This window comes from Macrosteles quadrilineatus, unplaced genomic scaffold (assembly GCF_028750875.1).
Source record: "Macrosteles quadrilineatus isolate MER2022 unplaced genomic scaffold, UCM_ALF_1.0 Scaffold_8__2_contigs__length_117827958, whole genome shotgun sequence".
NCBI classification, from domain to species: Eukaryota; Metazoa; Arthropoda; class Insecta; order Hemiptera; family Cicadellidae; genus Macrosteles; species Macrosteles quadrilineatus.
In genome coordinates, this window is record NW_026542601.1 from 56,982,102 (window position 1) to 57,000,313 (window position 18,212).

General features: G+C 36.1%; 1 protein-coding gene across 2 annotated transcripts in view; it reads right to left on the minus strand.

The window, feature by feature from the left end:
• The window catches only part of LOC129001184 (kynurenine/alpha-aminoadipate aminotransferase, mitochondrial-like), a 42,072-nt gene that overhangs the window by 10,601 nt on the left and 13,259 nt on the right, over window positions 1–18,212 (minus strand). Inside the window, exons 8-11 of one of the 2 annotated variants that reach the window (XM_054428395.1) lie at window positions 16,719–16,898; window positions 15,675–15,801; window positions 13,828–14,039; window positions 7,689–7,892 (exon numbers count right to left, since the gene is read on the minus strand). In XM_054428395.1, the coding sequence (XP_054284370.1) occupies window positions 7,767–7,892; window positions 13,828–14,039; window positions 15,675–15,801; window positions 16,719–16,898 (645 nt within the window). In that variant the 3' untranslated portion in view covers window positions 7,689–7,766. Of the gene's footprint in view, window positions 1–7,688; window positions 7,893–13,827; window positions 14,040–15,674; window positions 15,802–16,718; window positions 16,899–18,212 lie in introns of those variants that run through there. The other variant, XM_054428396.1, reaches the window with a different exon arrangement.

Here is an 18,212-nt window from a genome sequence, read left to right on the forward strand (position 1 = left end):
CTTAGACTTGAACTTTTCCCACCGTGTCATCCTTGTGATCATTAATAGATTTAATTCTGTTTGGATTATCATTATTTCGTCTCTCTTTCTCATTCTTCCTGAGAAAATAATGGACGAGAGTTTACCACCAAGCAAAACATAACTTCCATGAAAATCCAATGTCGTCGTATAATTCCTTCATGTTTATCAGAGGATCGATCATAAATATAACAGATTTCAATATCAGCGTTATCCCTATTATTGCTGAAACGTAATTACCAAACCAACCGAGGTGATAGAGTATCTTGTCCCCCATATCTGACCGATTTTGCTATTTCCAAATTTTACTAATTCTTCAGGTGTCATCATGTTGGTAACAGAAGCTGGTCCAGTTAAATGTCCTTCTCCTGTAATGGCTCTTGTTACTTGGGTTGTGATCGCATTATGGTTTAATGAGGGTTACATAATCCTTTCTATTATATCAAGATCTTGGGGGTGTATATCCTGCATATGCAAAATTCTCAATGCCTATGAATTCCCAATCGTCTGATTGGTTGATTTTTTTCTTGTCCGGAGGTGTAGCCGACATGATTCCTCCTGGAATTATAGTGTACCAATTGTTTTGCAATTTGTACTTGACTGGCATAATAGAAGAGCATTCTACCAAGGTACCTTCATTGCGAAGAAGCCCTGAGCTGGGAGACATAATTTTTATGACTCCCATATTGATAACTGGTATTTCCTGGTAGCATAGTCGTTCAGAATTTTAAGTAAAATTGACTACTACTGGTTGGTACATAACAACATATATATCCTCTCCTCTTTGACCTATTGTAAATCCTTCCTCTCCAAAATACTGGTATGCAAACTGATGAGGTGAAAGTGTGGCATTCTTTGATTCCAATATGATAATATAATGAATTACCAGATGTTCTATCATTGATACTATTTATATCCTCATTCTACATGTTTCTTTCATGAAATGCAGTCCTACTATTTTTTGAACCCTCAATTATTTTGTTCTTGTTGTGAGTCCCCTTATTAAGCATCGCACGTATCTTTTGGTTCTTCAAGCTGGATATGTACACTTAATCTTCAGTTGCCCTGGTATCCAACACTTTGATTATACATTTGTTGTCGTGTCCGTTGAGTTTCCAGTTTCGTATTGCCATAAAGTCCACTATTCTTGCTCCACCAGGAAATTTCTACTATGTTCAATGCCTGGTCAATGATTCTTTCTGCACTTGAACTTCGGCGATTTCCCTAGATTTGGTTAGCCGTATAGCTACCATACTTCGCTGAGATAGCTCTAGTGTTCGACCATAAATAAAGTCAAGAGCCGATCTGAAGCAAACACATGAACCTCGTGAGGGGGAAGAATGAGCTTCGCCCATGGAGCCATTACTCCAAGTTATTGATATTGGCATATTGGTGCACAAATAGGGTGTAAACTTTCCCAGCTCATTCCTGCTCAATAATATATCATTTGTGGATTAGATCCATACCAGTATCATATAGAAATTTTTCATCTCCGAGTTTCTTCGAAGATTTACGACGACACTGATTCCTTTGGCCCTTATGTGATTGCTTTTGGACATAGACCATATAATTCGAAATACAATGATCTATGGTCCCAGTAGACTCTGACCTCATCATAGAACCTCCTGCATGTAACTAGAGTCGGTCTCAGATGGGTCAGTTTTGGGTCTGTATCCGTTGAACCTAGCGGTCTTGAGAAGGATCTTGTTCTTTTGTTCATCCAACCAGTATAGTTATTTGAATTGAGTGATTTGCCTATTAGCGTGAACAATAGGCTGGATCCAAAGATGTAGTGCGCTTGATGTCATATGGGTTGATTGTGTGACTAGGGCCAGAGTTAGGTGTACTTTTCTTCCTGATATGTATCCAGGATTGTTCCCTTGTCAATGGATTCTCTCAATTTGATACAAACATCTCTTGAAACTCCTGTTACTCGGTGTACCAGTGCAGCTGCCTTGATTGCATTTCCAGAGGTTACAACATATCCAGCCTGTACCAAGCGTCCAATTTTCTTCGATGCACTTCTGTGTGCAATCTCATCTGCCTTGTCATCTCCACTCTTTTCTTTCAGAGCCCTGTAGATACCTGTGTATGTCACACCATATGCGAATGATGGATCTTAGAGGTTCGCCTTGTGTCCTGGCCTGTAGTATTCAGACTCCCAATCAAAACCACATTGTACGCCATCTAAGCATAGCAATAAGTTTATTGGTGTCCTGAATACCATCCTTACAGCTGAGTTGTCCTATCAAAGTCGTCCTACCATCACATTAGTAATTATAACTGTACTTACCTGGCGGTCCTACTTAGGAATTATGTATCCTAATGTTTAACTAGGGGATTCCATAAATAAGAGGTCTATTATCCTCCTCATCCACACCCTTCTTTAGTCTTTCTAGCACTGGTGATTGGTAGAATTGTTCTAAATCACTCTTCAAAACAAGGTCTAGCCATCTCTGTGTGGACATCAGTTTCTCCAACTAATTTTTGTTTGCTGTGAAAATCAACTGGCATCTTCGTTTTCATTATCTGGGGGTTTCAAAAATCTATTTTTGTTTCCAATATGTACAATTATTAGGTGGCTTCTTCTTCTGAAATATTGTTAATCCTGTTGTTTTGCCTTCTATGAAGAATAACAAGAACAATTTGTAGGTTAGGCATGCCCTGCGAATTACCTGGGGAATGCCTGAACTCTACCAGACTCTTTCATCGTTTTCAGAGTTTACACCTGGATATCAGTGCCATCTTTCGATCTTTACATTAGCTTTAGGGTGATACGCTGTAGTTTTAAAGTGATGGGTACCAAAATTGTTAGTTAAATCCTGGAATAAATTACTATCAAATTGTCTTCCTCTATCTTTAATAATCTGATGAAAAAGAGATTACATATACATAGCCTATGCCTTTGATTTTACATAAAAGTATATATTAAATGGGTTTACATAATGAATATAAGCATGATATACAAAGCAGATTCTACTCTCTACTCCTTGGACATGAACAGGGGAATCGGACAATGCGTTGATGTCTTTCCATTCCCCTACAACTTAGACAATTCCGTGCTCTTATATGGCTCTCTTGAACACCAAGGCTTTATAGGTGGAGAGTTGATTGTAGAGATTCCCGGTGTCCCCTCCCTGGTTGCGTGTTGACCGACTTGCTGAGTTTCTCTTGGAATGGGTTGCTGAGCATGGCTTTCCTTTTGTCTGAAAAGACTCATCTTCACCAAATGCTGTGTCCCTTCGGAGGTGTAGTTGGTGGGGAGTGCTTCCGATAGCTTGGTGTACTTGGAATCATCTTGAAGGTTACTAATGTCTTGGATGACCCTTTTCGGTTGAAAGAGTCGCCTAGGTCTCTCCTGTTCATGAACTTGACGGTCACGAAGTCCACATTGAGTTCCTCCCAATGGTTTCCCCACACTGAGTGAGAGACAATCACCCTGACTGTCTGTACGCTGGCATTACTGAACATGGTGAAACCAGTTTCCTTCACCTTTTTCATATGTAGAATGCAGCTTTCTCTGAAAAACTCTAATTTACATACATAAACCCGTCTCTCCTTTACATCCCCCCCCCCCTAACTTACGAGACGATGTCCTCAGCGTCTCCACTATATAAATCTCACCAAAAAGTTTAAAAACAAAGTAAATTTAAAAAAAATACAATCAAAGTTCTATTGTATATAACATCTCACTCATTGGTCAAAAATGTCTATTATAATTACTCCCCCCTAATTTCCTATTAATCTGTGCATTTAAATCCAACAGTGCAACTTCAACATTAAACTTGTACAATTTTAGACTTATATAAATCAAAAGAACCCATAAAATCCCCAACCGTACAAAAATCACAATGTATTTCAAAGACGACACATATGTGACATCCCACCATGTGTCTGGCAAAACTACGTCACCACCCATGGTGGAATGTCCTGGTGGACCACAAAAGAGGGAGAAAAAACAGTCCAATTCGTATTTGAAATCTGAGAACAATTTCTAAAAACCGCACTAGAATTAGACACAAACGGATCTACTGTGAATTGTCCAAAAAGTCCACGCCCCAGGCAGTACATGAATTATGGAAGGTAAATCTGTGTTCGGCAAACAAGGGTATTGCCTGGATATTTAAACCACGCCCCCATCAATCAACTCGCAATTGAAACCTATTTTAATCTCAAACTCCCCTGGCACATCTACGGGTAAAACTGACGAAAAAGTGGGACAGGAAAGGGTGATGTTCGAAGGATTCGTGACCAGGAAAAAGTCCTTTGCCATCTGTGTCACCAACACGCCACCATGAGAAGGGCTGCAGTAGAATGGGCACAGCTTTCTCAAATCCTCTTTGGTTCAGCGTCCAACAACTTCTCCACACACTCCATCGATAAAGCTGATCCCTGTCGCTGTCGTGGTAGCTTGAAGATCCGCGTCGCCCCAGGCCTGCAGTCATCCTAGAGATAGTTCGAACGGTGGTCCCCGCCAGTGCCACAAGAGTTGAATCAGCTCATTTTTCACCATAAAACATTTCTCAAAGCAAGTTTAAAATTGTTTAACAACATACTCCCACAGTTTGAATGATAACAACAACCTACAATAGCTCACGTCAGCGTTAGCACACTCCACCCCTACAGTATCAGCGGTTGTTGTCTCTGCGCTGTGTCAGCTGCTAGGCAAGGTCGTTCACTGAGACCTAGTGAGTAATCTACAACTCTGATCTTTGCAAATAACTAATGACATAATATTACATTGTGGAAATATAAAATTTACAATCTTTCTGAAAGTACATTAAAAGTCACAATACATTCCTTGTAATACATTCCTGAAGATGGTTTCTACAGAGTCTCTCTTGATGTTGACTATGTTTCCACATTATGTCACTGTAAAATCTTTAGAGTCATGTCCTTTCAGCGATTCTTTCTTGGACAGCTCCTGCTTCATTCGTCTGAAGGAGGTTAGGATTATGTTTGCTATCTGGGATGAGGTATGGAGGTTGAACAAACCGAGTCTGTTTTCGTTGACAACCCAGATATAAGCTGTGGCGATGGCTTTTAGGCTTCTGCCTCTCTGGTATTCATTAAAGACGATTTGTTGTCACTTACTTTCTTGCAATTCCTGGTTTCTGTCATCGAAAGTGACAGTTTTCCTTTGCTTCTTTTGCCATAAGGCTGAGTCCCTGAGGTTTGGGGTATGTCCATAGTTGTGGTACTAGTCCTTGAAAATGGTGTGCATTTCGATTCAGTATGAGAGATACCGAAATTTTTCCCCGGCGCCTCCACCAATTTGTCACGATTGAAAGTTACGTGACATTACGGGATCTCAAAGAGGTTATAACAATATTTGGCAAAAATGAAATACTAACATTCGTTATGTAGTGAGAGGTATTAAACAATATTTAGGCAGGAATCATACAATTTTAATTCAATTTTAAACTTAAATTAAAGACAAAATGTTAATACCAGGAACAAAAAACTAAATTATTTCCTAAACGGATCGAAACAAAAGTATACAAAATAAATTAACTATTACCAGGAAAAAATTACAATGTTAATAAATAAATGTTTATAAAACAACTTCAAAGTACTTGATGACCCCAATTGAACAGTTAAAAGGTACTCCTCCTATAACTCGAATAAAATTGATAATACAAAATATAAAAATATAAATCAACCAATCAATTATTTGAAGTAAGATAAAAAGTATTCTGGACAAATCCGTTATAAAAAAAGTAAAGATTAAAAAATGTACCGCGTTACCACAAAAACAAGGTGGAGATGATTTGGACCTTCGTGTACAGACCCCAAGCTAACTCTCTTGTCTCTCTAGCCGTCAACCCCGGATCAAAACTGACGCTGAGTCTGCAAGAGCACAGGCGAGCGCAACACTAGGCGAGTCGAGGCAACCCGAGTCAGAGAGAAGCTTAACGCACCAAGTGCACTCTCTCGCATTGTCTTTTTGAAATATAATCCCAAGATTTAGAAAATAATTTTGGTGACTACCTGATGAATAACTGGTGTCAACCCCTAAAGGCAGGTTTACAGAGTATGGCCATCAAACTGGAGTCAAAAATAAAAAAATTAGTAGCGAAGTAAGGCAAGAATATTCTAGATCGTCACACCTGGACCTTTTTTTGTCTATTTATCATAGACATGAATGGTCAGGTCGAGCAAACAAAGCAACGATGGCCATAGGCTGGCAAGACCGTTTTCTTCCTTTTTTTTCTTTTTTACTGGGAGTGTTAAAATTTAGGTTGTTTTACAGTTGGGCGTGGGAACTTAACAGGTTTATGTCAGGGCTGGGCAAATGCTTTGGTCTCTGAAGTGTTGTTGGTTTGTTCCTGTATTTTCAATTTTGTAAATTTCTATGTAGTATATTGATTCAAAAATCTTTGAGCTGGTGTATTCTCCTTTTTTGTGTATAAGGGTGTTTGATCTATTTACATGTTTGTAATATGGTTGTGTAGTGTTGTATATTCGTAGTTTTCCTTTTTATGGTTTACAGGAGGTTTGGTTTAGAGTAGTGAGGGTATTAGGAAAATGTATTGTGTAGATTATTGGGTTTTTTAAGATACTTTTCATACATCCCTCAGATAACTATTAAATATAAGTTATCTTCTGTAGTAAGTAACAGTAAGAATTTATTACTTGGGAGTAAATAGTGAGTCTATACAAGGTAACAGTGTAGCAATAAAAACTTTCACTTAGAACCATGACTTGGAAATTTGGAGAGGATTTGAAAAACATGGTCCACTTGAACTGGGATCCTCTATTACATCGAAATATTTAAATGGATCTCCTCTAAGTGATTTTCCAACAAAAACAAATTTCACAGATGTGACACAAAAGTGCTGTCTCAGAATTAAAACCAGTTGAAAATAGAATCACATACAAAGGATTAACTAGTACTTATGATAAAAAAACAAAACAAAATAATGCTGTTAAAAACTAGGGGATTTAGGAATACACTTACCCTCAGCATATGTAATGGCTAATCTAAAAGTAAATGCAGTTACTAGTATAGGCTTGATATATGAAACTACATACAAACCATCTGAATGATTGTTTTATAATAAATCAGCTTTTCACAATAATTCAGTTATACAGCATAGACCCTAGACCTTACAATGTCAATATTGATTTAGCTGTTACTGATACTAGGCTGATAGTGATACTATGTAATGCTACATAAATTATTAGCAGGAACTTATCAGGTTTATGTTATGGCTGGGCGAATGCTTTTGCTCTCTGAAGTGTTGTTGGTTTGATCCTGTCTTTCCAATTTTGTCAGCTTCGATGTTACTATAAGTATATTGATTTAAACAAAATAGAGCTGGTGTAGTCTTCTTTATCAGGATGTTTAATATATTTATATTAACAGACTTGTATAGTAGTTTTGTATATTAATAGCTTTCCTTAACTTTTGTGGATGGTCTATACATACAATTGGTTTAGAGTAGTGCGGGAATTGGGAAAATGTATTGTGTGGATTATTGGGGTTTTTAAAGATACTTTTCATACATCTCTCCGATAACAACTATAATAAAAGACAGTTTCTGTTAGTCTGTGAAACCGTGGACCTCGTTAGCCGAAAACTAACGCTACGTTTGAACTTCACGTTGGACCAAGAAACTTTTAGGAGCTTATAAATTACGCACAAAATTTAACAAAAATGGGATTTATTCACTCACTGTCAAAATGGAAATATATGTGCTTATTTTAGGATAGGTAGTAATAGAACAGGATTATTTTTTTATTATTCACAAGTATGACATAAACTGGTTATAGCACTGTTCGCAAAAATGTAGATTCCATAGTAGTTCAATCCTCTTCAACATTTTTTTTGTAGCTTGTTCTTTAATAATTTCTGCCAAAAGCTTCACTCCCTAAAACAAGACAAAATTATTTTAAAATACTGGCCTTTTTAAGTAAGCAATAATTATGGCAGAGGTGAACATTATGTCCAAATTTTTACATACATCCTTAATCCTATCATACATTACAAATAGACATTGATAGTTATATTCAGTAGAGAATGGTTTAAGAAGAAATCAGGAAATTGTTTCTGAAACTCAGAGAAAGAGGCACCAGGAAGAACACTAAACAAAACACTAAAAAACTGACCACAATCATGAGAGACACAAACGTCAAACGCCATCACCATCAAATGAGTCATGACTGCATGTTGTAATGGAGGATAGCCAAGGCAAGCTAGGTTGATGACCTGTGGTCAGGCCTTGCAAGATGGGAAGCGTGCTGGAGGTGTTTATGTAAGCACTATGAGGCTAGGAGGGCTTTGCCTCAGTAATTGTCTAGGTCAATAAATAGGTCACCTGAGGAAGGGAAAGGGGGCAGTCGTCCAGGGCAGGGAACCCAGGGGTGAATACTAGTCACTCTCTCTTAAGGTTAGGCTCTATGAGGAGGGTTTGTAAAGGGGAAGTTCTGTTCAAAGGGATTTGGGATTTCAGAAGGAATTTTTTGGTTTGTAGAATTTAGTAAAAGGAATTTTAATTTGGACCAGATACTTAATTGCTAATACCTTGTGCAGGAGGTATTTTGTTCTTTTTGGGAGTATTTTATTTTAGTAGTAGAGCTACCTCCAGGATGTTTTCTACTAATAGTTATTCTTAAATCAAGTTTTAGTGTCAGTTTATTTGGATAAACATGGTCATCTTACTCAACAAAGTTAACCAGCTCTTGTCTAACATTAATATACATACATCAAGGTTTTGCTAATGTTACGCTCCCATGTGTATATGCGATAGACTTAGATATTTTGCAAAATTGGGCATGGACTGGTATGAGATGAAAAGAAAGTTTATACAAGTTTTTTTCTCCGGCTGGGTCACATGAACTGATGTTGACTAAACTGAACTCAAAAGTTCAGTTGTTAACTGATTAGTAACTCAATATTTTGTAGATGTAGAGAAGTGTAGTGAGTCGGTGGCTCAGTCGGTAGCGTCGCGGACTTCGGGCCCATGGCAGCGATGTCGTGGGTTCGGATCCTGGTCACTGCCGATAACATTTTATCAGTACAGTTCACCTTTGTACTGTACCGGCTCACTCCTTGCTTTGCTGTTAACGATCCACGCACGGGCGCTTAGTCTATGTGGACGGGCAAATGCAAGGTTAAAAGAGGCCGCCAACCTCTTAAAAAAAAAAATAAATAAAATAATAAAAATAGTTGTGTGCGGGAGTTGACCGTAGGATGTTGGAGGCCAGGATTTGCAAGCATGTCCTAAGAGGACTCAACCTGGCCCTCCTTTAGAAAACTTCGATGCTGGACAACTCCACAACAGAAAAAACTGTAGGAAAACATTTCAAAATATGAAATGTCGTCAATTTTGATGAGTTAAAGATTAGGGTGTTACTGTTAGCTGTTTAGCAATAGGTTTATTAGGTAGTTTAAAGTTTAATTTGATTGTTTATTGGAAATGTATAGCTTATCTTAAAAGTAAAGATATGATATAGGTTTGTCAGGTATTTAAAAATTGACTAGGGATCAGGCAGGATAGCTATTTGATAAATTAAAGTTACAAATTCCAAAAAGAGCCTTAGAATTTTAATGTCTAGCCTTAGGCGAATTGGATTAGGAGCCTGAGAGAGGCATGATAATAAGTTTTACAAGAACATAGCTACGTGGAACTGGAGGCCTAGTTTTATCCAGGAAGAATTATGGACATGTGACGAAGAGGAGAAATAATTGCAAAAACAAAGAATTATCAAATTTAGTTTTTTTGGTACGTCGGCTATTTCTATTTAAAATAAGGCGAGAAGAAGAACAAACTATACCCATGTCAGTAGCACAAATAAATTAGCGAAACTGAGAAGAGTTTCTTTATCACAATTAATGCCATTGTCAAGTTGGGTACGTAACGTCCCTTTCTTGATTTTCAGATTTTCCTCAATCTTCATTGCTTGTAGAGTTTTCACTATTATTATTTTTAAAGCTGATAGCTTCAAAGTCATATTTTAACTTGTGCTGGATAAAATGGACATCTCGTTGTTCACTTAAATTGGAGGGGGGTGGGTTCTTTTAAATATTTATATATTTCATTCTTGTATTGTATTCTAAAATTTAATTTACTGTGTATGAGGAGAATTTCTTCAATTCTCATTTAAATCTGTTGTGGTTTGTATCAACTGATGTGGAATATTGTCTTATAAATATCCTGAGTTTTCTAACTAAGTGAGAGGTTTAAGCCTATGTAGAAGCTGGGTCAATCATCAAACGTGATTTTGTAAATTCTAATCTTATCAGTTGTACCAATAAGGTTGTTGTTATGGCTTTTCAACCAATTGGATAACTTTTTGGTCTTATAGGTACAATATTGTTAAGTTGTTCATTGATAGTTCTGATACCAAACCATTATTAAGAGAAACAATATATTTAGTGCATACACATTTTTAGCGAATTTCCCATATAGGGAATAAGCTATTACCGTAGTACTCATGGTAAGACCTGGACGCGGGACCGATTTTTTTTTTCATTTTGAGGTCCCTAGAGGTCAAAAACACCATCCGTTCAAATTCATATATATTTATATATTTATATATTTATATATTTATATATTTATATATTTATATATTTATATATTTATATATATATTTATATATATATATATATATATATATATGTGTGTCCGTTAGCACGATAACTCGAGCAAAAATGATCCGATTTTGATGAAATTTGGTACAAACGTGTAAACCTACGTTTATTCGAACGAGTTCGCGATCCAGCATGATCGGACCATGGGAACGGGTGTTTACGGGGGGTTTTATGGGGTAAAATTAGGTTTTTCCCATTTTTGACCCAAAAAACATAAAATTTAGCAATTTCTTTCCAAACCATTTTGTAGAGCTTAAAAAAACAAATAATTTAGTATATTGAAGCGTTATTATGCGCCTAATGGTTACGGAGAAAATTCCAAAAAATTTTAAATTTAAAATTCCCATGTTATTCTTATGGAGAATAAGTAAATTGTTGTAGTTTGCTTGTTTATGAACATATTTTCATCAAATTTGGAAAATGTTTTTATTTCTTACTAACTATTAACGTTTTACAAAAAAAAAAAAAAAAAAAACAGTTTTACCCTCCCTGATGCAGCAAACCTAAGTACTAGTTAAACTAATTCTATTTAAATAGAGAATAAATGTTATATTTTTAAGTAGACATTTCAGTGTAAATCAATCAGTCAAATGGAAATTCGCTTAGTCTGCAGGTTTGCTGCGGCGGGGGTATTTACCATTACTTTGGAATCTTTGGATGTTTTGTACATGTTCGTTTACCAATCAGTCAATCAATGAGTTGTTAATGTTGAAGGCTGCATGTATTTGAGTATGTTTACATCTTTGTCTCAGTTACCTCGGCTAAGTGTAATGGAATAATCTATGTACAAAACAATTGGACACAGAAAGTTTTGAATTGTTTGTGGGATTGGATGACTCGAGTATTGTTTGAGTTATAGTGGTAGGTGTTCTATATATGTATTGAAATCGAATCTGTCGACATATTTGAAGACACTAAAATCAAAAAATTAATTGCATTGTCTGTTTCCTACTCCAATGTGAATCTTATGTTCTTGTGGATGGTGTTCAGACAGGTTCCAAGTACATTTACCTGTTGTTTATAGCCTCTAAATAAATTGACATCTACTTAACAAAATTTAAAAAAAATTTTTTTTTTTTTGTTAGAAAAGTCCAGCCATTAAGTCGAGCCACATGTAATTTTTTCCGTTCTTAGTTAAAACTTAATAAGTCTTCGATCGGAGACTTTTGCCATCCACAAAAACAATAAATTCACATAAGCAGAGGAACTGATAATGTAATTAATCTTTTGATCTCAGTGTTTTCAAATATGTTGACCGATTCGATTTCAATACAGATCACCTACCACTACAACTCAAACAATACTCGAGTCATCCAATCCCACAAACAATTTAAAACTTTCTGCACCTAATTGTTTTGTACATAGACTAGTGTACATGTTGCTCGAAATCGAGCAATTGCAAAGAAGTACAGGAGTCATTTATAAACAAATTACTTGTTTAAAAACTAATAACAGTCATAATTTCCAATGATTTTAAAAGAGTCAACTAAAAGATTATTAACCAATGGAAATACTCACAATTTACGTAACAGTCCTATTCCAATTTAAAGGGCGAATTTTTAACAATCAAACTGCCCATGGACGGGAAAAAGGTAAGCTTACAATTTAAGTCAACGTAAAAAGGCTGTCAGCTTTTATAAAGTACCGTACCTAAGTTATTTAGCCAACTTGTAGACAATAAGGTATCTGCTACTAAACTCTACAGGACAGAGTTGGGCAAAAATGGCAGAACTCTGAAATGGTGTTATTTATCATAGGCTTACACATATGCCAAATCCTTAAAATAAAAATGTAATTACTAATAACTTATACCATTAAACACAAACCAACATCCAAAACTATACACATTTGTAATACAACATAGATAATTTACACATTGACTGTTTACAAAATTAACATATGTTCTTCTTCTAATTATTAATTTTTTCCTCGCAACGGGAAAAATCTGTTTCATAATCATTGAAATAGATTTATAATAAATAATCTATCATAAAGTTTAAGATTAAATAAGCCTATACCACATAGTTGTTTTATTTCTTTTATCAGCTGTCTGAAATTGTGAAATAGGCATTTGACAGTTAGTTTTGGTTGTTTACATTTAAATGTCAAAGCAAATGTAAACATTGTGAATTTTATCATGCTTCCATGGCGACAATTATGGATATTTAATTTCTAACAACAGCTGGAGTTTCAAACAATTTTGTTTCCCATGTTAATCTTATGGAGAAATACAAAACTTTAAAGGGCCCCAGGGCCTCACTCTCTAATTATTTCCCTAAAAAGAAAGTTTCCTTGCCAACTTCACGTTACGCTCTTTCCAATGACACCAAAAACATGTCAATCAGTTCAGTAGTTTCGGAGGAGTAATTGTCACAAAAATCCTGCTTGCGTATTAAATAAGTATAGATTATTTCATTACACTTAGCCGAGGTAACTGAGACAAAGAAGTAAACACACTCAAATTCATGCAGCCTTGAAAATTTACAACAACTCATTGATTGACTGCTTGGTAAACGAACATGTACAAAACACCCAAAATCACAAAGTAATTGGTAAAAAACGTGTATGCACTAAAAATATTGTTTCTCTAAATCATGGTTTTGCATCAGAAATCTCAATGAACAACTTAGCACTATTGTATAACTTATACCTAAGACCGAAAAATTATCCGGTTGAAAAGCCACAACAAGAACCTTATTGCTACAACTGATAAGATTGGAATTTACAAAATGACGTTTGATGATTGTGCCATCTTCTACATCGGCTAAACCTATCACTCACTTACAAAACGCTTTAAAAGAAAATTTACCAAGAAAATATTACTCATCAGTTGATACAAACCAACAGATTTATAAAGGAAATAAAAAATTATCTTTGTTTTAAATCAACTAAATTATAGGAATACACTAAAAGAGTATGCAAACATATTACATAAAATGTTAGGGGTATTTACGTTTCATGTGCGTTTTTTATGTATTGTCCAATGGATTTACGGAACCACCCAACCTGGACGGATCCAACTACTCTATAGTAGGGTTACTAATATCCTTGGACCACTTGACGGAGCAAGGTATCCATTTAGCCATTTTTACCATTTAAAAAAATTGATTCAAAGGCTATTCCACCATGAAATTTGACAACTCTTAACTAAGTCTCCTCACCAATCTGAAAACAAAGGTATTTACGTACTAAAAGATATTTGATAAACTCACTTCATCCATTTGAGCAGGAGAAGCCAAAGAAAATGAGAGTCTGATAAAGTTGTAGGTCGCTGGAGGGACTTCTCCAGTGAAGGGATGGCCTGGAACAATCAGAAGACACTTTTCCAGGCAGTGTTTGGCTGCGAGATTCCAAGTGTCCTCCAACAACGGGACTTGCAGCCACAGAAACATCCCTCCTGAGGAAGCATTCCACTTGGCTAAACCTGCGAAAGGGATAGAATCAGGAGATTTGTTATATTGTTAAGTGAAGTAATCATACTATTAACGTCTTCAAAAGTGGAAAGAATAATTGACAGCTTTCAAATACTTATATTGACAGCATCAAGTAAACTCAACTCTTTTACAATCTAGGTCTGAGTGTAGCTGTGAGGATACGAGGGAAGTTTGGTCAGGTGCAAAAATATTTAGTTTGCTAATGTTAGTCACATCTCTGGCGAAATTACCACAAGGGAAAGAATAATTACTCAATACCTTTGAAAAAAAGAGTAATATCTAGAAAGAAAACAACAATATAAAGAGAACATATTTAAGAAATGGAAGAAGACAGCGACAAGACAAAACTTCTGAAATACTTACATTGATAAAGGCACATATTTTGAGGTAGACATGATAATACTAAATATATAACTGTTAAATTTCATCAGATAACTTGGATAAATGCCACTTTTTACGCTTGTCATTGCTCGTGTGACAGGTTGCCAAATGAAACTACGGGGACGATGAAACTGCCCCGATATTTTAGGTAAGTTTTAAAATATGAAACTGCCCCGCTCGTTACAGAGCATCAAGAGGGTCACCTCGCCATACCAGACATGCTGAAATTGCCCGAGCGCCCGGCCAGGTAGCCGCTACGGGTCTGGTGTAAAGGGAATTGTTGTCGCTTGTTGGGGTCAGTGACTGCAGTCATCTAATAACTACCACCAATATCAGGAATTTCTAGCTGTTTTAAAGTTAGGTTAGGTTGGGTTAGGTTAGGTTAGGTTAGGTTAGTTTAGGTTAGGTTGGGTTAGATATTGGTACAGACACAATTGTGGCTTGTTAGGAAAAGATGTCGACGGCAGTTAACTGCAGAAGAACTCAGAAGACTGCAGTCACTGACAGGACACAGGGACAAAAATAATTCCCTTTTATCCCCATTCTTGTAGCGACTACCTGGCCGGGTGCTCAGGGCAATTTCAGCATTTCTAGTCTTGCAAGGCAACCCTTGCTAATCCTTTTTAATTAGCGGGACAGTTTCATCGTTCAAAAGTACACAAAACGTCGGGGCAGTTTCACTACGCCCGAAACTACAAAACTTTGAACAATTAATTTATTATAAACTTAACTTCCGACTTACTTTAATTAACAAACATAATCCAATTACAAATGTATAACCCGGCAGTTTTAGCTAAAAACGAAAATAACAATCTTAGAGTAGAATTTGAGACAAAACTTTACAACGTTAAATTAGACATTATTCTGATTGATAGATTTCATTTTAGAAAAAAAGGGGAAGGTGATGTCAAATTTAGACCGACCGAAATTAATTTAGAATTTGGACTAACATCAGCTGAGTTCACCTCGTTCATAGCCATATCGGCCGTAAAGAGGCGTCAGCCAATCAGCTTTGTGGCTACGGCACATGACGTTGTAGCAACCACGCACGGGAAGGGCAGAAACTCAATGATTGAATGCTGAGTTGAGATTCAAACACTTGATTAATTATGTTGAAAGAATAGCTTTGTTTGTTATGATACGATTAGTAAAAAAAGAAAAAAAACACCTTGCTCTCGACCATGCTTTCTAGCCTACTCTCAATTAAAATACATTCTGTGTATACCGTGTTTATTATTACCTACCTGTCAGATATTTATCACAAGCGGCCAACATAAGATCTCTCCTCTCCCTGTAAAACGCTCGCACATTTTGTATGTGTTTAAGATACTGGTCGTATCCCCAATGGTCGAGCAGCTTACTCACCACCATCTGTGGAACATACTTTAACTATTAACAGAGATAATTTGAATTCAATCTAACAATCTTTATTCAAATTGTACATACATACATACATAAATAGAGTGGGTCACAAGTTTCGGTACGGTATTAGAAACACAAACACAACTTTTAAAGATTTACAGAGGTTTAAAAACTAGAGATATACATGGATCAGATAGTACTTTCAGTTTGACCAGTTTATGTATTTACAATAAAAAACAGTCCGTTTGAAATTTCCAAAAGATTCTTCTGATAGAAGCTTTGGACTGTAATTCATTCTGTTGGCCAGAACCTTTTAGCTGTCCTCAACTCCTTCACTAATAAGCTGAGTCACCTAACGTAATGATGGTTTCACTTTCATAATTTTAAAATGTATTATTTTTTATTTTAGGTCATCCCAGAGAAGGAGGAGAAATGTGATTGAATTAAAATCCTTGTTGAAATTAACATACCTGGTTTGTTATATGACAAATATTAATTTTGAATACTTGCCAACATGTTAAAGAAAATTGAAATATTGCCCCCGATTCTAACAGAAATACTAGTACCCTGATGATAACTACGCTGTTAAAAACAAAATAGAAATGGATGAAAAAATACTTTGTGACACGGCAAAAATATTATTAAATTGCAAAATAATGCTGACTGAGTGGCAACACGTTTCTCTTACTCAGTAACCAATAGCAGGAGCTATGGCTGAAATATACAACTATAGGTTAGTATCCAGGATATTTAGAACTCATTGTGAATGAATCCCTGACCAGTACATTTATAAAATTGGAATCGGCATCCTTATACGACCCAACATTCAATTTCATAGTTGAATAGTTCATAGTCTTCAAGTTGAAGACAGTTAACAAATTCAAACTGTTGTTAGCCATATAGCCTAAAACCACAAATGTTCTTGCCTGTGAAAGAGCGGACGTGTGCAGAGTGGAGACCTGAAGATGAAGTTCTATCTGTCTGATCAAAGATGAAGGTCCAGTCACATAGCCAACTCTCAACCCGGAACTGAGAATCTTGGAGAATGAGTCCAGCCTGATCACTCGTCCCTCGACATCCATAGACAGCAGACTTGGAATGTTCTCCTGTATCAGTTCACATAAGAGGGTACTTGAATAGAGGAATACAAATAAACGCACACGTAGAGGTATCACTATGGAAAAAATATGTTGGTGTAGAGAACCATGCTTGCTTCGAGAGAAGTTGTGTTGCTCTGGACTTCTATCCCCTTAATATACAGCATCATTTCATCTTCTTCCATTTCTCCATTTCTTCATGTAAGAAATGATAATGCGAAACTGCCATTCACAATGAATTTCAACCACAAAGCAGTAACTAAGATTATAAAAGAGTAATTTGTGAATTGCTTTTCTATGTGCAAATTTCCCTATAATCATAAAAAATTTTTATAGAATTTTGGTTTCCATAATGATAATGATGACAATGAATGTGTACAACCATAGACAAATAGATTAAATATATACCGACAGCAGTGCTGCGGTTAGCATATGTTCCGGTGTCCAGCGCTAGGAGTGCTGTGTAGTTATGGTACACACCAGCACGGTGCTGCCAGCAGCCGTTACGTAACTACAGTCACTCCTAGTGCCACATCGCGGAACCTTCCTGTGACATTCTATCTTTTTTCTATTTGTCTGTGGTACAACACTTCATCTTACAAACTTTGAGCTCCAAATCAATGTCAATGAATGCTTCTGACAAACCTACTCAGCGTCTCCACCACCTGTACAGATTCATAGCCCTAAGGCTGCCTCTGCCTGGAGGATGAACCACAGCTACTTTGGGCAACATCATTTCGGAAATAAAACTCAACAATTGCTGACAACACAACTCTATTTCTAACCCAATAAGTAACACAAATTAAAAAAAAAAAAATATGTGTAGCATAGAGCTTAAGTAATATCATAAACTCCAATTTGGAAGAAGTCAACTACCTACTCAGAAGAATTATTAAATTCAAGCAATTGATATCATCTTACTTGTTCTCAGGGAATAAGCCTCTAATAAACTTATAAACTTTTACTATATCTCTGTGATTTGTAGCTGGCAGATCTCTGATAAAGGTAAGCCTAAATTCATTCAGTAAAAAGTCATCAATATCATTAAAGCCAACATTCCAAATTGATTTACTACACTAAACCTAGCAAATCACAAAACTGCTAAACAATGTACTAGAATGGTACTAGTTAATATTCAAATTATATTCGTTCTATGAATTAATATAACCTAAGTATTAGCATAGACTAACCAACAACACAAGTAGACTTCTCATCCCATTGTAAATTTTGAAGCTCGTTTTTCATGTCTAGTTCAGTGTACGCCACACTGGGCGCTAGTGTCAACGAAATTTTGCTTCTATTATTTTAGGGTTAATTCTTGAT